At 39.2% G+C, this 22325-nt stretch overlaps 1 protein-coding gene across 1 annotated transcript in view; it reads right to left on the reverse strand.

Annotated features, from left to right (window-relative positions):
• ALDH1A2 (aldehyde dehydrogenase 1 family member A2) overlaps positions 1-22325 on the reverse strand; it is a 94617-nt gene that overhangs the window by 45671 nt on the left and 26621 nt on the right. Inside the window, exons 2-4 of the mRNA XM_039230656.1 lie at positions 10253-10357; positions 9933-10073; positions 6507-6636 (exon numbers count right to left, since the gene is read on the reverse strand). Of these exons, the coding sequence (XP_039086587.1) occupies positions 6507-6636; positions 9933-10073; positions 10253-10357 (376 nt within the window). The remainder of the gene's footprint in view (positions 1-6506; positions 6637-9932; positions 10074-10252; positions 10358-22325) is intronic.

The following is a 22325-nucleotide window of genomic DNA, read 5'->3' on the forward strand; positions in this document are numbered from 1 at the left end:
TATTAGGTACTTTTTTTAAAAGGAGTTTATTTTAAAAATACAGCAAGAGACAACTTCTCTGATGTGTTTTTATATTTACTTGTGTATATATATATATATATATATATATATATATACAGAATCTGAAGCAGGCTACAAGCTTGGAGCTGCAACCTTTCAGCACAGACCCCGATGTGGGGCTCGAACTCACAAGCAGTGGGATCATGACCTGAGCTGAAGTCGGATGTCCAGCTGACTGAGCCACCTGGGCACCAGGAAGTATCATTACTTTTCAAGGCAGATTTTGTCGTTGCTTGAAATAATCTTTTTTTCTTTTTTAGCAGAATGTTTACCCTCACAGGAACATCTGCCATTGGCAGTCTCTACATGAACTACAGGATGTGCAGACAATATGTATTGTCAATAAATTCAGAAAAATCTAAAATGTGTCAGAAATTGAGGAGAAATTTATCTAATATAGACCTCAAGAAATAGCTCCCAATTACAATACTAAGAGTATCTCAAGAAGTGCAGTCAATTTTATACATCTGGTAACACTAAAAGTGAGTTTATTTAATAGCATAAAAATATGTAACACAATTCAGTGAATGGAAGGTCATCTTCCAATCTCTAGCCTGTGTGCAGTTACCTTTTGACGAGCTAGTAACACTTCTGATGATGCCAGTATTAAACAATTAGACCAGAGACACTGAGCTATTCCATTATGTCTCCTAGCAGATACCTATGTATTCTGACCCTGAACAGACGTCACTCAACATTCACAGCTATCATGATAAGCTCTATAAATGCCTATACAAACATGGAGACTTCATGTTGGTACACAGCAGTGTTAACGCTATTCTTCTGGGAGTCTGCTGGTAGTTTCTCAGAAGTTAGATTACGTGTCCCTCAGTCTGTCGTGAAGAGAACTTAACTCCCCCACGATTCCATTATGTAGTCTTGAAAAAAAGACTTTCTCTGGACCTCAGTTTCTTTTTCTGAGAAATGAGCAGACTGGCCTTGGGACCCTTGAGGTCTTTTGTAGCTCTACCTCCTCAAAGAGGCTACGTATGAGGTGAACTTCACAACCCCCTATCACCAGCTATTCAGGTACCACCGAGGACCCCGGTTCTCCTCACTCTCAATGAGTGAACAAATGATCTCACCACACGCATGCTCTGTCAACAACACTAGAGTGAGCTGTTGAAGGCAACACCTTATGATGTGAGTCAATGTCTGCATGTTTTTAGCCTTTTCTTTAAAAGGTAAACTGAAATGGGGGTGCAGTGGACAAATAATTACATACGATCTAGGTGGAGATTTTTAGCCTGTTCTAATGTATCATAAGACCATTTTGATGTCAGAATTGAGCTTACAGCACAGACTACATTTTCCCTGCTTACATATCACAAAATCAATAAAACCAACACTTGTTAAGCAGAGAAAAATCATAAGTAGTGCAAATCAATTAACCTCTATTTCTCCCTCAGTAAACTGGAAACATGCTTGGATCAGTCCTCCACCACAAGGAATCTGTGGACATGAGAAGAAGCAGCGGATTTTGATTTAGGTTAAAAATAATAAAAATGGGGAGAACAGTATTTCCCCTGCAGGGCTGCTATGCGATTAGAGACAGTATAATGGGCACAAAGTTATCAATAAATCACAGTAATGATTATTATTTATCATCATCATAAGGAGATGCTATAGTAAAAGGGTCAAGGCACAGGATTTATCGTCAAAAAGAAGACCTCCACTGAACACCACGGCAGGGAATAAAAACCAGTGCTAGTGCTGTGAAGTGAACAACATCGAGACCCTTGTCAATCACACTGATACTGCAGAATTCTGTGGGCACGTCCAATTGCGAGCCTAGTGTGAGAGAAGAGAGAGGGATGGGAGAAGCTCTCAATTCAGAGGGAGAAAGAGCTGTCCGGTGGAGAGTTCAAAGTGCTAATGCCATAATCTGTTTCTCCTCTTCCCAAATATTCTAAGGGGAGGCTACCCTTCAGGGGGAGGGAAAAAAGCAGGTCCTTGCTCTAAGTATCCATTATGTAATCAAAGTGCTCTTTGTAAAATGCAATTTGGATCAAGCATTTGTGTATTTAAAATTATTGAGACACTCACCATTGCTGTGATAAAACCTGTAGCATGGCTTACCAGGCCCCAGAGCCCCACTGTCTTCTCTAACTGGCTGTACTTTCAGATCCACTACCACCCAGTACTCTCCTCCGTCCATGCTCTGTACAGGCTGTTACCACCACCTGTGAGGGCCCTCCCTCCATCCTCACGTAACTGCCCGTTCGTCTGGTATATCCCGCCTCCTTCTCCAGGAAGCCTTAATGCTGGGTGAGATGCCTCTCCTGTGGAGAGCTTCATGCCTCCACAGCTGAATAAACTACACTATCTTGCAACTCTTGTCTACTTGCTTGTTTGCTGTACTATTCTTTGAACATGTTACTTACTCACCTTTGTACCTCCAGGGCTTTCCACAGGACGTGAAACACAGCAGATGCTCAAAAACAAATAAAACACAATAAAAAACGAATGACTGTAAGAAGGAAAAGAGTGAATGACTGAGAGGCTGAAGTTGATGCCTGATAGAGGATATGAAGGAAGAGTCTTCCCATTACCTGGCAGATTGCCCTGCCTCCCTAAATGGGAAGGAGTAAAAGACACAATAGTGTAATTCTTCCTACTCTTTTGGGTTCTTATGCTTTAGTGTCAGAGATACTAAGCTGGATGAACCATAGGATATCCTTCAATGAAACAAAGAAATCTTCTATTTTTGAGATTAAAAAAAAACTTTCTGGGGTGCCTGGGTGGCTCAGTTGGTTAAGTATCTGATTCTCAATTTTGGCTCAGGTCATGGCCCCAGGGCCATGAGATGGAGCCCTGCACTCGGCTCCATGCCCAGCATGGAGCCTGCTTAAGCTTCTCTCTCTCCCTCTCTCTGCCCCTCCTCTGCTCGTGCTGTCTTTCGCATGTGTACACTCTTTCTCAAAAAAAACAAAACAAAACTGTAAAACAGCTTTCTAGTTTACTTTTTACAGGTGACCAAACAGAACTGTGCTTTCACGGAACTGTGCTTTTCATTTTCTTATTTCCTCTAGAAGCAATGGTTTGGTATTTGCTGACTCAGTGTTCAGGCCAACTTTACAAAACCCATAACTACCATGAATAATAAGAATAACAAGCATATTAATCTAAAAATCTGCAGAGGGCTAAAGACTTCACCAGGGTGACTGGCCTCTTCATCCGCCTGTCCTGCTGAACTAGTCTCCATAAGAAGAGGGTCTCCAGCAGAAACTTGGGTTTGAATCTCAGGCCTGCCACTTACTAGCCATGTAACCTTGCTCAAGACACTGAATCCTTGCCGCCTCATTTTCTTATCTGTAAAATGTAATACCTTTTAAAACTCAACCTGTTTCACAGAATCACACAGGTCCTGTGGGTGACAGAATAGTTTACACAATCAAGTACTGTGCAAATCTAAAGTACATCATTCCTTTACGTTATAATTCCAAATGTAAAGTTACGGTATTTCACAGAGAAATGTATGTAACACAATAAAGACCTCATGGTTAGAGACTGACAACTTTCTTATGTTCCAGATTTCAGTGGAAAAGCCTGAGAAGGGACAAAATCAAGCTGATGATGAATTGTGGAGTTACAAATGACAAACACAAATGGACTGATTCAACACATCTGAGAATAAATAAGTGAATAATAATGACCCCCTTTTCCTGATCTTCCCCTATGCTCTCTCCACCCTGGGTTCAGTCCAGCTAGAGTGCCTAAGCACTGAACTAGCCAGAGGGGCCTATGAGCAGAATTCTCAGTAGCCTATGATGGGCAAGCCCAAATGTACCTAAACCTGGCACAGAGAGGAAAGTTCACATTTGCCTCCATCCTTCCCTCATGAGCTTGGAGCACCACAGCAAGAGCTCTCACATCTCAGATCCCCGGCCTCCTAGGGGCACTGCCTTCTCCTGACTCCCTGGACAGTTACCTCAGCTCTAAATGCACTTTAAGAACAATTAGGGAAACTAAAAATTACTTAGCATACAAAAGAATTCCTCACTTTTTCCCTTCACAAGCTGGATACCAGTTCATGAGTAAAGGTGAGAGAGACTTCTGTGAAAGCCTTTTCTAAGCCCTCTATGTCTAAATCCCATGCTCAGCATCTCCAAAGAGCATCAGATGAAAATAGTGAGGCTTATGTACCAACCACCTCTTGCCAGATAAATTAAAATAATGCATCAAACATCAGAGACTCCAATAATTTTTATCTTATCAGGGTCTTTCTTCTCTCCTAAGAAGCAAAGACAACTTTATGTGTATAGCTTTCTGTTTCACCTCATTTCTAAGATTATTTGTAAGTCATCAAAATAGATATTTAAATGCCTCAATCATATTTTCTTTTAATAGTGAAATGGCGGGGCGCCTGGGTGGCTCAGTCGGTTAAGCATCTGACTTCGGCTCAGGTCATGCTCTTGGCGTTCATGGGTTCGAGCCCTGTGTCAGGCTCTGTGCTGACAGCCAGCTCAGAACCTGAAGCCTGTTTCAGATTCTGTGTCTCCCTCTCTCTCTGACCCTCCCCTGTTCACACTGTCTCCCTCTCTCTCAGAAATAAATAAAACATTAAAAAATTTTTTTTAAAAAATAGTGAAATGGCAGAGGGAGGGGATGCAAAAATAAAACAACTCAGGGTCTTTGGTCTTACTAATTTACCTTTCTGCCTTGAAATAGGAGAAGCCAGCTTTAAAAGGCAGACACGTGTCCCGTTTTTAACAAAGATTTTAGTTCTCAGGCCCTCCAACAGGCATGCTCATACTACCTAGTAACCCCGCTCCACTCAGACCATTCCCAAACCCTGCCAGCGAGGCTAGGGAGCAAAAGTTCTGTAAAATCCTCAGAGCCACAACTGAACCAAGAGTCTGACAATACCTTAGAGCAATCTTCTCCACCCTGAACGAGGATGGATGGCAAGGAAGAGTGCCTGTAACTGCCAACCCATTTTCTAAAGGCTAACATTCCACATGTTGCTGTAATTCATGGAGGTAATTTTAAAACAGACCTTTGAAGTCCCTTCTCCACTGGCACTGTGACTCCTCTTCTTGCCTCATGCCTAAATGAAGCATCGGGTCTCTGTACCCTCTCCTTGCTGCTCGAGGCAGAGAACCAGCTGCACAGGCATCACCTGGCAGCTGGGTAGAAATGCAGAATCTCAGGCCCCACCTCAGATCTATTCCATCAGAAACCACACTTGACGAAGACCCCAAGTGTATGTATGTGCATCAAAGTTTGAGAAGCACCACTCCAAGCCCTCCGTGCTATCAGTCGGCCACCCCCTTTTCTGGTAAACCAACACTTGGCCTAGGATGGGCCCCAGGGAGTGCTCCAAAGTGCGCAGCCCTACTTTCAACTCTCTAGGATGCACACGGAAAGCAGGCTATCTTCCAAAGAACCTAGGTAGAGGCCTGGACATGGCATTAGAAGCCAACAGGAGCCACTGGTGAAGACATATTTCCTTTCCTCATGTCTGTTCACCACTACCAACACCCTCACATCTCCCTCAGTTGTTCCCTTTCCCATCCTACCTCTTCCTCCCAGTACTGAAAATGGAGCAGCTAGTGAAGTGAGTCACCAGGCTCTAATGTTAGAATTTTGGCTCTACAACTTACTTGCTGGTGAATTAGGAAACTACTTAACTTCACTAACCCTCAGTTTCTTCCTGTCAGTGAGGATGCCAACAATAGTGCCTTCCCCTTGGGGTTGCTGCGAAAGCACTCAATCTGGCATTCCTATCGCTGTCACCTCATGTGCAGATCGGGACCTGACCACTGGCTTAGCTTGGACAATCACCCTCTCCTTTAATGGACTACAGTACTGACAGGCCAAGCCACACCACTCGGCACCTAACTGTAACTCTCCTATAGATATCTCTCTTGCTGCTGGTTTTATCTCCTAACCTAGATCTTAAAAAGAAAGGATGGCTGTTGTGTTTACAGATTGTAAAAGTAATTCTTGCTCATTATGGAAAACACAGAAAAATATAAAAAAGAGAAATAACTTATCCACAATCTCTCCACTAAGAAGAGACAACGTTAACATTTTAGAGTGTTCATTTCCAAACAAGTAGATCTCGGTGTTTCAGGAAGGAAAGGACCAAGTCTCAATGTTCTTGAAAATGTCCCTGACTTTCCCACGTGTGACATCTCTCCACACCCCCAGCCCCTAACGTAGCATAGTGTTGAGCACTTAGCAGCTGACAAGCCCATACCTGTGCCTTAGCCAGCTGCCGTACTGATGTAAGTGGCCTGTCCCTGCACTTATATGTACACGCCTACACACAGAAATAGGGACACGGTCAGAGTTAGTAATGTAATATGTTTGGTTTTTCGGTTCCAGCAGCGATGTGGAGTGTGCTCCTATCTGCATTCTACAAGGAGTGTGTTTGATAGTGAATGTGTTTCTGGGGGGTTGCCAGCTTTCACCTTCCATGTAACTCAGATTTCACTTACCTACAGGAATGGTCATCCCGTGAATTTTATCAGCCCAGCCTGCGTAGTACCGAAGCGTTTTGATGACCCCCTGCAAATCCACGTAAAAAGCTTGCAGGAACGGTTTGCCACCATTTAACGATTCCATGGTCTGTAGGAAAAGAAATAGAAAGAACTTTCGAGTGACAAATGCAACAATCTCTGGAGCAGAAGAGAAAGGAAGAGCGAGAATATGAATGAAGATGAATAGTGACGCATATGTGGTCAGTTCTTATTTCCCAAATAAAAAGACTTTTTAGTACTGCCGGTTTAGGTTAGTCTCTAGTAAAAACCACAGTGAATATGTAAGCACATGTTCTTGGGCCCGTGAGTCTCCAGTAACCACTATCCGAACGTATAAACACACGTTTCTTCAACTGACGATGAAGAAACGTTCTGCCTGTCAAACCAGCTTCTGTTACATTAATGATCAGAGCTGCGTGAGGATGTTTTGGAGTCGAGACCAGTAATCTGAATCCATAAAGAGGAACAGGGTCATGGGCCTTTATGCAACTGATGAGAATATAAAGCGTTTTCCACTACTGCCAAGACCCCTGCTAAGAAATGGGATATCCACAGTGCACAGCGACTTTATTTATTACCATCAAATAAACAAGAGCTCCTCTAGGGAAGCTCACACTTTAACAAGTTTAGGGCTGCTTTTTGGTAAATATTTATGTTAACAACCATTACCTATTAAAAGTGAAGTATCTGTTCCATTGAATAAAAATAGACATATTGAGCAGTCGTAGATTAGAAATGTTACTATTTGAACCACGTGTTCTTAAACTGCTTGAATGTGTAGCAACAACAACAAAAAGCCACATGGACACATTGAAATGAGAAAACAGGATTTGGACTTGCGAAATATTGAAGATGTTACAAGTTTAATGAATTAAAAAATTAGGAAAAACATGGGGCACCTGGGTGGCTCAGTCAGTTAAGCGTCAGACTTTGGCTCAGGTCATGATCCCACGGTTCATGGGTTCGAGCCCTGCATCAGGCTCTGTGCTGACAGCCAGCTCAGAGCCTGGACCCTGTTTCAGATTCTGTGTCTCCCTCTCTCTCTGACCCTCCCCTGCTCATGCTATCTCTCTCTCAAAAATAAATAAAACATTTTTTTTTAAAAAAAGGAAAACATATGTTTATAATCTCATGTCCTTCTCTGTGAGGATATTTTATCACTCACTCATACCGGTGTGAAAATGATGTGAGCGCTGACAAAATTAAGATGGAAATATTCTCCATTTGATGACATAAAAATACAGTCACTTACAGGGCAACTTACCCACTCATGTGGGTAAAGATAAGAAGGGACTCACGTGGGTAAGGATAAGATGGGGTTCACATGCATATAAGATGGGACTCATTTTATTTTTTTTTATTTTTTTTTTACAAATAGTTTATTGTCAAGTTGGTTTCCATATAACACCCAGTGCTCACCCCCACAAGTGCCCTCCTCCATTGAAGATGGGACTCATTTTAAAAAATCCCATTACTTATTACTGTATATTGATTGGCTTGCCTTTACCAAAGGGAGTCCAATTACTTCCCAGTACTTTTGAGAACATGTGTATGTTCAGGAGATGGGTCATTATGTTCTCCATGCAGCCAGAACAGAGCTAAGCTTCACACAGCATAGAGGGAAGTAGTCAGTAATCAGAATTTGGGCCACCACATGGTCCCAATGAACTGTTGACACCAGCCAAATTCACCTGAGAGTTGCCAGCCCTATGTTCATTTTCAATTAATTATGTTTACTTGGATGAGGTATTAACTTCATTTTCTGGTCAGAAGCTCCCATCTATTCCAGAGACTGTCTCTTATTAAAACTCACTCCTCCCATGGCCCGAGAGTGTTTAAAAACAGAAATCTCATTCAGGTGTAATGGCAAAGGGGAATTGATCATGGTGAGACATATGTCCAAAAAAAAGGATGGCATGTGAATTTCATGACATGAAAATATAACTGCAGAAATGAACTATATATAGTATGTACCATTAGTCTAGGGTTAATGTTGTAAATACTGTATAGATTTCACTCAATTAAACAGATACTTACAATCAATCTGCCCTCTCTACCCGACCGTTTATGTCCCAGGAATCGCTGGGATTACAAAAGAAGTAAAATACAGCTCTCACTCTCGAAGAATCATAATCCAGTGAAAACCTAAACCTACAGACCAGCATTTTCCCCCAAGTGTTCCAAAGAATTCAGTTTTGCACGATATTGACAGATTAGCCAGAAAAATAGTGTTGAGGTTCAAGTAAACTCAACTTAGTTACTTAAACTAGTGAGTAGAGCTTTTTAGAGTCTCTAATATGCTCAGTGTCTTGTCAACATCTGAGAAGGATCTACTTCACGAACGAACACCTTTCTCACAAAACGCATAAACACCTCACCGGAACAGTCTTCCTTCAAGTACCAGATTAGAACATGTTTTTATAGAAAAGTAACTGTTTTTTTGGGTCAGAGCTCCAAATCAGCTCCATAAAGGATTCATTTTTGTTCCCATACTACGAACAGATCCTGGCAGGGGATGGCAGGAGGGAAGAGCGATGGCAGCAGTGACCCAGAGGAAGGACACAATGCATCCCTCCACCAGAGCAAGCCCAGTTGTGCCCTTCCCACACGGAGGGTAGGATACAGTGGTCACGGTCTGAATGCCTGACTGAACAAGGACTCCCTAAACGCTAACTGATCAACAGTGGGCTGCCTAGGTGGAGACACAGACAAGCCTGAATGGTTCCAGTTCCCAGGCAGTCTGCATTCTCTAAGAAACTGACTTTTATTTTATAAACAGCAAAAACAAACACAAAAACCACTAGGAGAGAGGATGCTCCTTATGTGAGAAAATGATTTAGTGAAAGACAGTTGCTGTCTCCTGCTATCTCTCCTTTCCCCTGGTTCTAGAAAGTGCCAGAAGAACAAAGGGGGCAGAAGTCCCTGAGAGGCCCTCTGCTTCGGAAGGATTCTCTTTAGTCAAGAGAGGTTAACTCTGGGGAGGTTAAAAAAAACAGTCCTATTTGATCCTCAAATGAATCATTTGGTGTTGGTTTTCTGCAAGCTTCATGGGGACTCTCCTGCTGCTTAACTGTTTTTGTTTTGATTTGTCTGTCGAGGGTGGGCTAATAAAGTTGGAAAGGAAGACAGGAAGGTCCTTACCAGTCATGGGAAGCTATGGTTTTGGTTCTTCAAAATTCACTAAGAAGAGACCCTCAGCTGGTACTGCACCTACCCATCTGATCCCAAAAGCCAAACAGCTCTCATTTTTCACGTGTATTATGTTCTCCTCAGCTTGTCCGCCAGGTTGGCTTCACACCACAGTTTCAGAAAGGCTGAGGAATCTACGTTTCAGTGGAGTGGTAAATTTAGGGTTAAGACTGAATGTTTTTTTAGGCTACTTACTGCAAGAACTGCCCTGTCTCGTTCCACCAAGTCTGCAAGCTTATCCAGCAGACGGCCTCTTTCTGAAGCGTCCATCCTTCTCCACACTGAACCAAGAGAGAAAGCCAGGCGGGCTGCCTGCACTGCTTTGTCTATATCTGCCTGTTAGAGAGGAAGAGGCACAACTGAAGAGAGAGAACACTCCAAATAAAGGAAGAACCACCTGCTTTTATGAAAAAGGTGATGAATGAACATCAGTGCTGGTGTGTGGGGAACATAAGCTTAGTGCTCTATTGTCTGAAGGCAGTTATTTCACAGGGAATCTTTTTCTAAGGACGTACCTTGTCTGCTTCTTGAACTTCACACACCTGTTCTCCTGTGGCTGGATTATAGACAGGGAACACTCTCCCGCTTTCTGAGTTCTGCCACTCGTTGTTAATAAAAATCTAAGGAAGTAGACAACAGAAGGGGGTTGGTGAGACACATAATAGGAAGCCAACCAATGGTGAAGGATTATGGAAGTACCATGGTAGTGAGAGCTGTTCTCTGTGTTTGCTGGCATGTAAATATTGAACCTGAAGTGTCACAAGAGCCCCTTAACAGTATGCAGTCCAGCCTCACCCCAAATTCAGAAATTTCCTCTATGATATCTCAAGGTTATCTCAAGGTTATCCAAAGATTAAACGTAGTTCTTACCTTTAGTGAACCTGCCAACCATTGAGAGAGTCAAACAAAGATGGAAGGACAGAGTCTCACATACATACAGACAGTACACTGAGGCTGAGAAAATATTTACTGACTGTCCAAACTCTGGCCAACATCTAAAAGGAGTAAATACCGTGGAACAAACTGACAGTCACCAAGCTTCAGATCCTAGTTTCTCTGTCAGAGGCATAAGTAACTTCACAGGGGAACTTGAAGGGTGCTGAAATAAGTAAGCATTCACTTAATTTATAGTCAGATCCTGAACTGAGCAATGACTTTGAGCAAACTAATCGGTGAGTTAAACAAGTTACATGTGTAAATTCAAGTTAGAGTTCTTTCCCTTTGCTGGCTAGGCTACCCGGCTCGGCAAAGGGAAAAAGCCGGTCTTTCTGATTGGTCTCTCAAGAATTTCTTAAGAGTCTTGGTTACCTTATAAAGGAAATGGAGATCATATTAAAATGGCAAATAGACTAATAGTTTAAAAAAGTATTCAAGTTAATACCTCAAAAGATTTATAAGAACGGAGTTGAAGAAAAGGAAAAAATATAGGCAAAGAAATGTAAAAATTTTATTGATATAAAGAGAGAAACCCAAACAAAATGTTTGGACTATGACAGCTCAAAGAATACACAAAGATATTTTACTCTATGAAATTTACAGCATGACAATGAAAATTTCTGAACTCAAGAGCCATCAGGCAATTTAGAAAAAACACAATGATAAACTGGCTTGTTACTGTTTGCCATTTTAATAAGTCACAGATGAGGCTAAATGAAGATAGATCTACAATTTTAAATGCTAAGCTCTAGATTATTCCAAAGCTATATTTTGCTGTGATTTGATAAAACAATGAAGCCTGTGTTTCCCCTTTTTAAGACAAAGGGGAAAAAAAAGACCTTAAATCTGCATAACAAGCACAAACACAATGATCTTGTAATTGCATAACATTTTAAGTGTACAATTTATAAACTTGCTTTATAATTTACAACAATTTATAAACAATTCCTAAATGTAATGCATTCATTTATGCAGTAAGTACTTAGATACTTCTAGACCAGGACAGGCAAAGAGGACTAGCAGTTCCAGCCCTCCAGGGTCTTACAGTCTCTAGTAGTTCATTAAATATTCACAACAACCTTAATGGCAGCCTTTTATTACCACTACCAAAGATGAGAAAGTTGCAAGGATGGGAGGTTACGAGTCTCACGAAGCAGGTTCTCATTGCGGCTCTGACTCAATCTATTGCTCCTTCCAGTGTTATCAGAGTTTGGGGGATGGCTCAGCCCAAAGAAACAATGAGTTAGTGTCCACGCTTAAATTAGATCCATAGTTTTTAGACTCCTGGTCTAGTTCTTTCGACTCCGCTTAACAAACTTCCTAACAATTCACAGTTCATAATATCTGCTCACTCCTTTGAAACACAATATGACTTCCAAGGTAATAAAAGATAAAAATTAAGAGGTTAGTTTCACTTCTAGGGTATTATCAGTTTTAAGGAAGTGGGGTCTTGCCAATAATCCTTATTCTCTTTATTCACGATTTGACGGAAACTTCCTAACCTTTTAAATCCAATTTTAGGTTTCTAAGTTTAATGAAACTGAACAGTTCTAATTATATGTGAGAATTGAGACTTCATGACTTTTATTGATTCTTAGAGGTCTTTCAAAGATCAAAGATAAGAATTACTTATTTTTTAACAGGATAAAACTCATTCATTCTCTTACTGTTTTCAGTTCAGTGCATGGATCGTCTTATAAATTTAAGATACATTAGAGGACCTTAGTGATCTTTTGCTATTTTATCATCCTAGGAATTACTTCATCATCACTTATCAATTATTTCCAACCATGCTAAAAAAGGACAAAACAAAAAATTATGGAACTGCCTAGAATGAATAAATAAATACAACTATTTCCTCATCCGTCAGTTTTCTTCTTGTGCCATACAAACTAACGCATAGTCTTTTGGAACCACATAAAAGCAGTCTGGAGACACCATCCTTGTCATATTCTTTTTAGCTTTCGTTGCATGCAGTTAGGAACTCAGGATTTTTCATTTCAGTCCATGACGAGTAAGAGAAGATTACAGAGAAAGATATTTCACAACTGTAAATGAGTCAGAAGATGAAGGCAAAGGGGTGCCTGGGTGGTTCAGTCGGTTAAGCGTCCAACTTCGGCTCAGGTCATGATCTCACAGTTTATGAGTTTGAGCCCTGCGTCGGGCTCTCTGCTGATTGCCAGCTCAGAACTTGGAGCCTGTTTCAGATTCTGTGTCTTCTTCTCTATCACCCTCCCCTGTTCACGCGCTCTCTCTGTCTCAGAAATAAATAAAATATTAAAAAATAAAAGATGATGATGAAGGCAAAGAGAGAGAAACATTGGAGACTCTACTGATGAGGGTGAAGGTGATGAAGCAAAATTTTGGACAATGAGCCTTTAGGATAAGCAAGTAGATTTTCTCAAACTCAAGAATCAAAGAGCAAACAAGATACATATGAATACACCAAGAAAACATAATATTCTAACTCAGTTAGTCATTTAATAGGACAGAGTTAATTATTTAATATTTTTTCAACAAGAACCTGGAGCATCTTGTCTTGCTAAAAGAATCCATGTGATAATTCTTTTATCTCTTATGATATCTGTGGGTAAAATTTTACTTGATATGATTCATAAATGGACAAATACTGAAGGTAGGTGTATATACAAAGGTGACTAGAAGGACAGATATTGTGTAGAAATAAAAAATTTCATTAGATTGATCAATCTAGTTTATATTTAAATTAGAAATTAAAAACAGGGGCGCCTGGGTGGCTCAATCGATTGAGCGTCTGACTCTCTTGATTTTGGCTCTAGTTATGATCTCGCAGTTCGTGGGATTGAGATCTGTGTTGAGCTCTGCACAGTCAGCACAAAGCATGCTTGAGACTCTCCCTTTCTCTCTGCCCTTACCCCATGCGCTCTCTCTCAAAATAAATAAACTTAAAAAATCCTAAAGATAGAAACATTTTGTAATTATGGAACAAAAAAGACAGCCATCCTCTTTTATACAAACTTATAAGCACTCAAACTTTTCAATAGTATTACATTGTGAAAATGCACATGCAAGAACCAGAAGTAACAATAAGTTGTAACCTATTAGAGATGTGTGTAAAATCTAGAATCCGTATTTATGCCATGAGTATGTCCTGTTTCATACATGATGGCTGACGAGCAGAGAGTTACATTCAACGACCCTTGCCCATTTCAGGCCAAATATTTTCTCACAATATTTTGAGGTTATTTATCATTCCAGTATTTTCTATCTTACAATGCAGTTTATAAGAAGTCTGCTCTAAGTCTTTGATTATAACTTCCAACTCAGGATTTGCCTTTTCTGTCTGGTTGCTTTCAGATCTTGTCTTTGTCTTGGAGTTCATAAGTTTCATCACAGTATGTCTAATTATCAATTTACTTATCTTGATATTTAGGCATTGTGTCCTAATATCTGTGAAATTTTGTCTCATAATTTCTGGAATATTCTTAATCATTATCATCATTTCCTTTAATACCATTCTGTTTATTCTCTCCTTCTGGAACTCCCAAGTGTTACACCTTTGAAGTCCATCCTCAATGTCCTTTAATTACTCACGTTTTCCATACCCCCTTTTGAAAAAATATTTTAGTAAAAAGTAATTTTATTGCTTTTGTAAATGTGGGATATATTCTTCTGAATAATTCCAACTATACAAAAAAAACCCCACAGAGAATATAAAAAAAGATCACCTCAAATTTTACCATCCACAGATAACCAAAGTTCACAAATTCATGACCATTCTTCTCCTAGACATGTCTAGGCCCAATGTGTGCACACATGCACACACACACACATACACACACACTTTTATAAAACAAGATAAACTCTACATGAGCTTTACAACTTGGTTTAAAAATTTAACAATGGGGTCGCCTTGGTGGCTCAACTGGTTAAGGGCCAACTTCAGCTCAGGTCATGACTTCATGGTTCGTGAGTTCGAGCCCCACATCGAGCTCTGTGCTGACAGCTCAGAGCCTGGAGCCTGCTTCAGATTCTGTGTCTCCCTCTCTCTCTCTGCCCCTCCCCCACTCACACTCTGTCTCTCTCTCAAAAATAAATAAACATAAAAAAAAAAAACTTAACAATGTCTGGGGGACCCTGAGTGACTCAGTTGGTTAAGAATCCAATTCAATTTCGGCTGAGGTCATGAGCTCATAGTTTGTGGGATTGAGCCCTGCATCAGGCTCTGAGAGCACAGATCCTGCTTGAAATTCTCACTCTCCCAATTTCTCTGCCCCTCTCCTTCCCCCACTCATGCACTTACATGTGCTCTCTGGCTCTCAAAATAAACATTTTAAATAAATAAATATAAAAACTTCACAATATGCTATAGCCATTTTTAGGGTTTCTTTGTATTCCAAAGTGTATGTTTATATGTATATAGGTGACCAAGCATGTTACACATGTACACATATGTGTAGCTTAATTTATTCACTCAATCCTCTACTGAAGAATCCTTATGTTATTTCCATTCATCTCCTTTTATTTGTGTTGCAGTTGAGTGATTTCTTCAGCTCTGTCATTCAGTACCTGGGTCTAATCTGCCTATTTCAGTGTTTATATTTTTATTTCCAAAAGTTTTAATTTGTTCTTTTTCAAATCTGTCTGGTCACGTTGTTTTGGTTTTAAAAATTAATACTTTATTTTTTAGAACAGTTTTAGTTTGTAGAAAGCTAAGCAGACAGTACAGAGATGTTCCATATCCCGTTCCCCTCCTTAGTTTTTCTATTTTTAGTATCTTGCATTAAAGTGGTACATTTGTCACAATTTATGGACTAGTATTCATACATTGTTAACTAAAATCTGTAGTTTACATTGGGCTTCATTCTTTGTTTTGTACACTCTTATGAGCTTTGAAAAATATCATGTATCCATCATTATAGTATAATACAGAATCATTTTTTCACAGCCCTATAAATCCTGTGCGCCACCAATATATCCCATTCCCTCCCAATAAACCTCTGATAAATGCTTTTTTTTTTTTTTACTGTATCCATTAATCTACCTTTTCCAGAATGTCATATAATTGGAATCATACAGTAGGTAGTCTCTTGAGACTGGCTTTTGTCACTTAGCAATTTGCATTTAAGGTTCCTTCATATTTTTTCTCATGGCTTGTTAGACTTTTTTTAAGGTTGAATAATATTCAATTGTATGGGTGTTTCACAGTTTATTCACCTTTTAAAGGATATCTTGATTGCTTCCAGTTTGGGGAAATTATGAATAAAATTGTTATATGCAGGTGTTTGTGTGAACATAAATGTTCAACTGATTTGAGTAAATGCCTAATTAGTGACTGCTAGATCACATAGTAAGACTATTCTTAGATCTGTACAAAACTGCCAAACCATTTCCCAAAATGAGTGTATTATTTTACATTCCCTCCTGCCACAAATGAGAACTCTTGTTGCTTCACATCCTTGTCAACATTTGGTATTGTCAGTTGTTTGTATTTTAGCCATTCTCGTGAGTATGTAGTGACATCTTGTTGTTTCAGTTTCAAATTTCCTAGTGACATGAAGCTGAGAATTGTTTCACAGGCTTATTTGGATCTGTGTCTTTTCTCTGGTAAGGTATCAGATCTTTTGCCTGTTGTTTAACTGAGTTGTTTTTTTACTGTTCAATTTTAAGAGTTGTTTGTATATTTTGGATACAAGTCCTTCATCAGATACGTGTTTTGCAAATATTTTCTCCCAGTTTGTGGATTGTTTTTCATTCTCTTTCAGTGTCTTAGCAGATAAAAAAGTTTTTCATTTTCAGGGAAATCCAATATATCAGTTTTTCCTTTCATGGATCATGCTTTTGGTGTTGTATCTAAAGACTCATTGCCAAACTCAAGGTCATCTATATTTTCTCCTACGTTATCTTTTAAGAGTTTTTTAGTCTTATATTTTACTTGTAGGTCTAAGATCAATTTTGAGTGAATTTTGTGAAAGGTTTAGAGTCTGTGTCTAGATTTTTTTTTTTTTGCATGAGAGTGTCTAGTTTTTACAGTACCATTTGTCAAAAAGATTATCCTTTGTCCATTATTGCCTTTCTCCTTTGTCAAAGATCAGTTGACTATATTTATGTGCACTTATTTCTGGACTCTCTATTCTATTAATCTGTCTATTCCTTTGCCAATAGCACACTGACTTGATTACTGTACCTTCACAGTAAATGGACTTATACTTACGTATTTCTCCTTTTTTGTGGTAATGTAAATGGCATTGTGTTTTTTATTTCAAATTCCAATTGTTCATTGATGGCATATAGGAAAGCAAATGACTTTTGTACATTATCTGTATATCCTATAATTGTTTATTAGCTCCACAAGGGTTTTTTTTCCTCTTTTTTTGTGTGTTCGTATCCTTAGGGATTTTTCACCCAGACAATCATGTCATCTATGAACAAAGACAGTTTTATTTCTTCCTTCCCAGTCTATATACATTTTATTTCCTTTTCTGGTCTTACCGTATTAGCTAGGACTTTCAGTACAGTTGAACAGGAGTGGCAAAAGGGAGTTTCTTGTTTCCATTCATAGAAAGCATCTATCTAATTTCTCATCATCAAGAATGATGTCAGCGAGAGGTTTTATGTAGGTATTTATCATCCAGTTAAGGAAATTCCTTTATTTTTAGTTTGTTGGAATGGATGCTGGATTCTATCAAATGCTAATTCTAAATGTACAATGCTACCATATGATTTTTTTTAAATTAGCCTCTTGATGTGACAGATCATAATAAATGAGTTTTTAATTTTGAACTGGTCTTGTATACCTGGAATAAATCCCACCTTGCTGTGGTGTATAATATACTGTTGGATTTTATATGCCAACATTTTTTAGGGTATTTGCATTTATGTTAATAAGAGGTATTGGTCTGCGGCTTTCCTTTCCTCTCTGTGTCTTTATCTGGTTTTAATATTGGAGTAATGCTGGCCATAACAGAGGAGTCAGGGAGTGTTCCTCTTGCTTCTGTTTCCTGGAAAATACGGCACAGAATTGGTATGTTTGCTAGAAGTCACCACTAAAATCATCTGGACTAGGGGCATCTGTGTGGCTCAGCTGGTTGAACATCCAGCTTCAGCTCAGGTCATGATCTCGTGCTTCATGAGTTCACATGAGTTCAGTGAGCTCCACACTGCGCTCACTGCTGTCAGTGCAGAGCCCACTTCAGATTCTCTGTCTCCCTCCCTCTATCTGGGCCCCTTCCCACGTTGTTCTCTCTCAATAATGTTTTTTAAACATTAAAAAAAAATCTGGACCAGTTCTCTTTTTTTGGAATGTTACTAATTACTAATTCAATTTCTTAAGTTTATATGGGTCCATTTGGGGCTAGCCAATATAAGTTTCCATCCTTGGTTCCCACTATCAACTATTCCTTTTGTGTGTGTCTCTTAGGTCAACCTCCTGAGAAGAGAGCACCTGGTTGGTTCTAGGACATTTTTTAAAGCACCTCCAGATGTAAATGAAATAACTGCCCTTGTGTCCAAATAGATGTAATCAAGAAGAAGAAAGTCATGTATGTTTGAACCCACTAAAGGGTCTAGCTTGGATCAGGATAATTTCTTTTCAAAAGAACCGTGAGGGGCAGGCAACAAGTGACAAATATCTCAGGAGTGGGTGCCAAGTTGGCAGGTGTTAAGATTTTTAAAATTTCTGTATTTTTAAAATGTCTTTGATATTGGTATCTGGGAATTCTGGTCTCAGAGAGTAAGATGGAAAGTATGCTCTTCAGTTTTCTGGAAGAGTTTTTGTAGAAGTGGCATTATTTTGTCCTTAAATATTTGATAGAATTTGCCAGTAAAGGTATGGAGTTTTCCTTGTGAAAAGGTTTTTTAGCTATACATTCAATTTCCTTAATAAATACAGGGCTATTCAAGTTCTCTATTTCTCCTTGTGTGACTTTTGGTAAAATGTGTCTCTCAAGAAATTGAGCCATGGGGGGCATCTGGGTGGTTCAGCTAGTTAAGTGTCCTACTCTTGATTTTGTTTCAGGTCATAATCTCATGGTCATTAGATCCAGCCCTGCATCGGCTCTGCACTGAGCATGGAGCCTGCTTAAGTTTCTCTCTCTCCCTCTCCCTCTGCCTCTCCCCTAAGCTTTCTCTGTAAAGTAAAAAAAGAAAGGAAGAAAGAAAGATAGATAGATAAGACAGACAGATAGATAGAAAGATACTGGCACATTAGTTATCAAATTTGTGGGCACAGAGTTGCTCACAATATTCCTTTATTATCCTTGTAATGTCCATGATGGTCCCTCTTTCATTTCTGGTATTCGTAATTTATGTCTTCTCTCTTTTTCTCTTTGTTAGACAAGGGTAGGTATTTATCAATTTTATTGACCTTTTCAAAGAACCAGCCCATTGTTTTATTGATTTTCTTTATTGTTTTCTTGTTTTCAATTTCACTGATTTCTGCTATAATTTTTATTATTTTTCTTCTGCTTGCTTTAGATTTATATTGCTCTTCTTTTTCTAGTTTTCTAAGGCAGAAACTTAGACTATTTCTTATTTTCTAATATATATAACTCAATGCTATACATTTGTCTCTAGCATTTTCACTGCATCCCACAAATTTTGATAAATTGTACTTACATTTAGTTTAAAACATTTTAAATTTCTCTTGAGACTTATTCTTTGATTCATGTGTTATTTAGAAATGTGTTCTTTACTCTCCAAATATTTGGGTATTTTCAGCTTTCTATTATTAATTTATAGTTTAATTCTATTGTGGTCTGAGAGTATTTTTTATATGATTTCTACTCTTAAATTTGTTAAAGTGTGTTTTATGGTCTAGAATGTGGTCTATCTTAGTGAATGCTCTATGTGAACTTGAGAAAGATGTGTATTCTGCTGCTGTCTGATGGCGGTTTACTTTACTATTTCTAGAACTGATAGCAGCATTTGCTTTCATAGAAAACCCAGCTTTTGCATTTTCCTTCCATTCCCAATTCATTTTAATATCACTGTTCTTTCAATTAATCAATGTATTAAAAATAATGTATGCATGTATAGCTGTTTCAATTACATATTGTAATAATGTTTCATGTTACACCACGTAATAAAGCAGAAAAAATGAAAGGCAAAAAGGTTGAAAATAAAGTAATATTGTCTTTTTTCAGACATGATTGTACACAAATTCCTAAGAAATCTACAAAAAAACGCTGAAAGTATAATTTAGCAAAGTCCTAGGATACAAGATCAATATACTATCAATAAATCATTGAAAAATGAAATTTAAATGCATTTATTTATATATACACATTAGTTCAGGTAAGATCTGGTTGCATTGTGACAGAAGAGTCCTTTACAATATATTGTTTACCTTAAAGCCAGAAGTGGAAATCCTGGGCAACAACTTTTGGCAGCAACTATTAACCCTTTAAATAATGTGAATTTAAAAATAATAACCTAAGAAAGAGTCTCAAGAAGAGTTGTGGCTCTTAGCTGCAATGCATCCTCTTCATAAAATTGAGGGACTTGCAAAACTCTCTCCCAACCCTCTGTAGAAAAAGATTCAATAGGGGAAAAAAAGTTGTAACTAAGAAAAAAGGAAGAGCCGAGCAGAAATTTGATTTTGCAGAAAAAACTGCCACATGTTCACTGAAAGCCTATTCTAAGGGCACCTCGCTGGCTCAGTTGGTGAAACATGTGATTCTTGATCTCAGGGTTGTGGGTTCGAGCCCCATGTTGGGTATGGAGATTGCTTAAAAATAAAATATAAAAAAATAAAATATATTTTTTAAAAAGGCCTACTCTAAACATTGAATTGTTTGTAGATACTACTGAACACCCACAGAAGACATACTCTGCTCTCCCTGTCCTGGAGCTGGTAATCATGTTTTAGAGACAAGATTACTTTCAGGAAAGTTAAATAATGTAAGGCACTCTATGATTTAGTGCCAAGATGAATGGTAGAGATAACTGCTGCAAGAGTGCACCTCAGAGAAGGGAGATCTTGGTGTGGGCTGACATGTTAGAAGAACACTTCAGGAAAACAAGAAATAATGAGGGAGTGTGACCCAGGGTAGGGAAAGGATACGGTAAGAGAGAGAAATTCTATCCCTAATAAAATGATTCGGTTGGCCTGATCTGCCCCTCCTCCTTGACTTCAGCTCCTCTCTGAAGATTATCTGATACACTGGTTTAAGGGGTGTGACAGAGAAGGAAGAAATCCAAGCCTCGCTGCTCTCCTTCCCTCCAGGAGCCCCCAGACCGCACCAGCAGCTCCAGTGGTTGAGCGGCCCTGGAATCCCCGCCCCAGCCTCCACCGTGCGCACCGGCTTCCGAGTTAGCAGGGTGCCTTCCAGTACCATGAAAATCCAGAGAGTACGTAGGTCAGAAAGCTGGTCACAGTCACAGAAAGAAGAGAGATAGGAGTAAAGATTCTTTTAAATGTTATAAATTGGTATGTTTAGAGAGAGCGATGGCTAAAAGGAGAGAAACATACAGCAGGAGTGAAACAGGAGGAAGAAACTTTTAAAAGACATGGAAACTTTTAAACACTGAAAAAAAGTGTTAGAAAACAAATATTTTTTTAAATGTAGTTGTTAGAATTGAAGAGACTGAGAAAAAGAAGCCTTTTGGATTTCCCACTAAGAAACAATAAACTGAAAAGGGAACCATGATGAAGAGGAATGGAGGCATAGTGGGAAAATGAAAGGTTGAGATAGGGAAAATAGAAAGAGCTAGAACTCCTCTCCAGTGAATATTCAAGTGTTCAATATTTTTAACTATTCAAGACTGGATAACTAGCTTTCTCTCCTTTGTTTGCATGAAAATACAGTTAGAAAAAACATTAAAGCGAGACCAGCCAGCACACATACGGAACCCGTGGTGGGACAACAATTTGATAGCCGTCGACTTGTGTCATCAGAATCCAGCTATTTGCAGACACGTCCTGTGTTCACGGTTTTGGTCAACCTCTGCATCTTGCTGGTAGCCCACAGAGTGGAGAAGGGACTACACTGTAGAGGAAGCATGGTATTCTTGGGTAGCCTAATCCTGATATCCTAAGTACGTGTACTTGGGCCAAAAGGTTCTCAAAAGCCAAGCAAACAATTGCAGAAGTAAAGACAAGGAGTCCCAGGCAATCAGTAGGGACAATTTTTTTTTAATATATAAAACGTCTAGTGTTAAACACAGCTGAATTCATAAGGATGAGTCTCTTAAGATGCAGGTTTCCATGGTCTCTTCCTGTTAACACCCTCCTAGCCCAACTTCCCTTCCCTTATCTCCTTCAATAGTTTGTACTAAGTAGATGCCTAGTGCCTGCTAGTGTCTCCTTAGATTTCCAGATCTTTCTTTTTCAGGGCAAATTATGTCTTTCAGGCTAAATATACCTGTCTGTCTCCATTATACGATCCCAAGAGTACAAGAAGGCTAAAGGGGTTTTTGTGCCAGTCATCCCAAAAGACAAAGGCCACGGCTTCATGCAGCACGTCGACCACCAAATAATTCTTTAAAGAGAAAATAAATCACTCCAATGACTGACTCACTTGTAGAGAACAGACCTAGCTAAAACAAACTCAAATATATATAATCAATCCTACCTACCCTACTGCCCCATGATTCCCATATCTGAGAATGCTCTTGACATCTGTTTTAGGAAAAAGAGTAAGAAAACAGCCAACTGGTCTGAGCAGCCTTATC

Source organism: Hyaena hyaena, unplaced genomic scaffold, assembly GCF_003009895.1.
Source record: "Hyaena hyaena isolate Hyena2069 unplaced genomic scaffold, ASM300989v1 scaffold_49, whole genome shotgun sequence".
NCBI classification, from domain to species: Eukaryota; Metazoa; Chordata; class Mammalia; order Carnivora; family Hyaenidae; genus Hyaena; species Hyaena hyaena.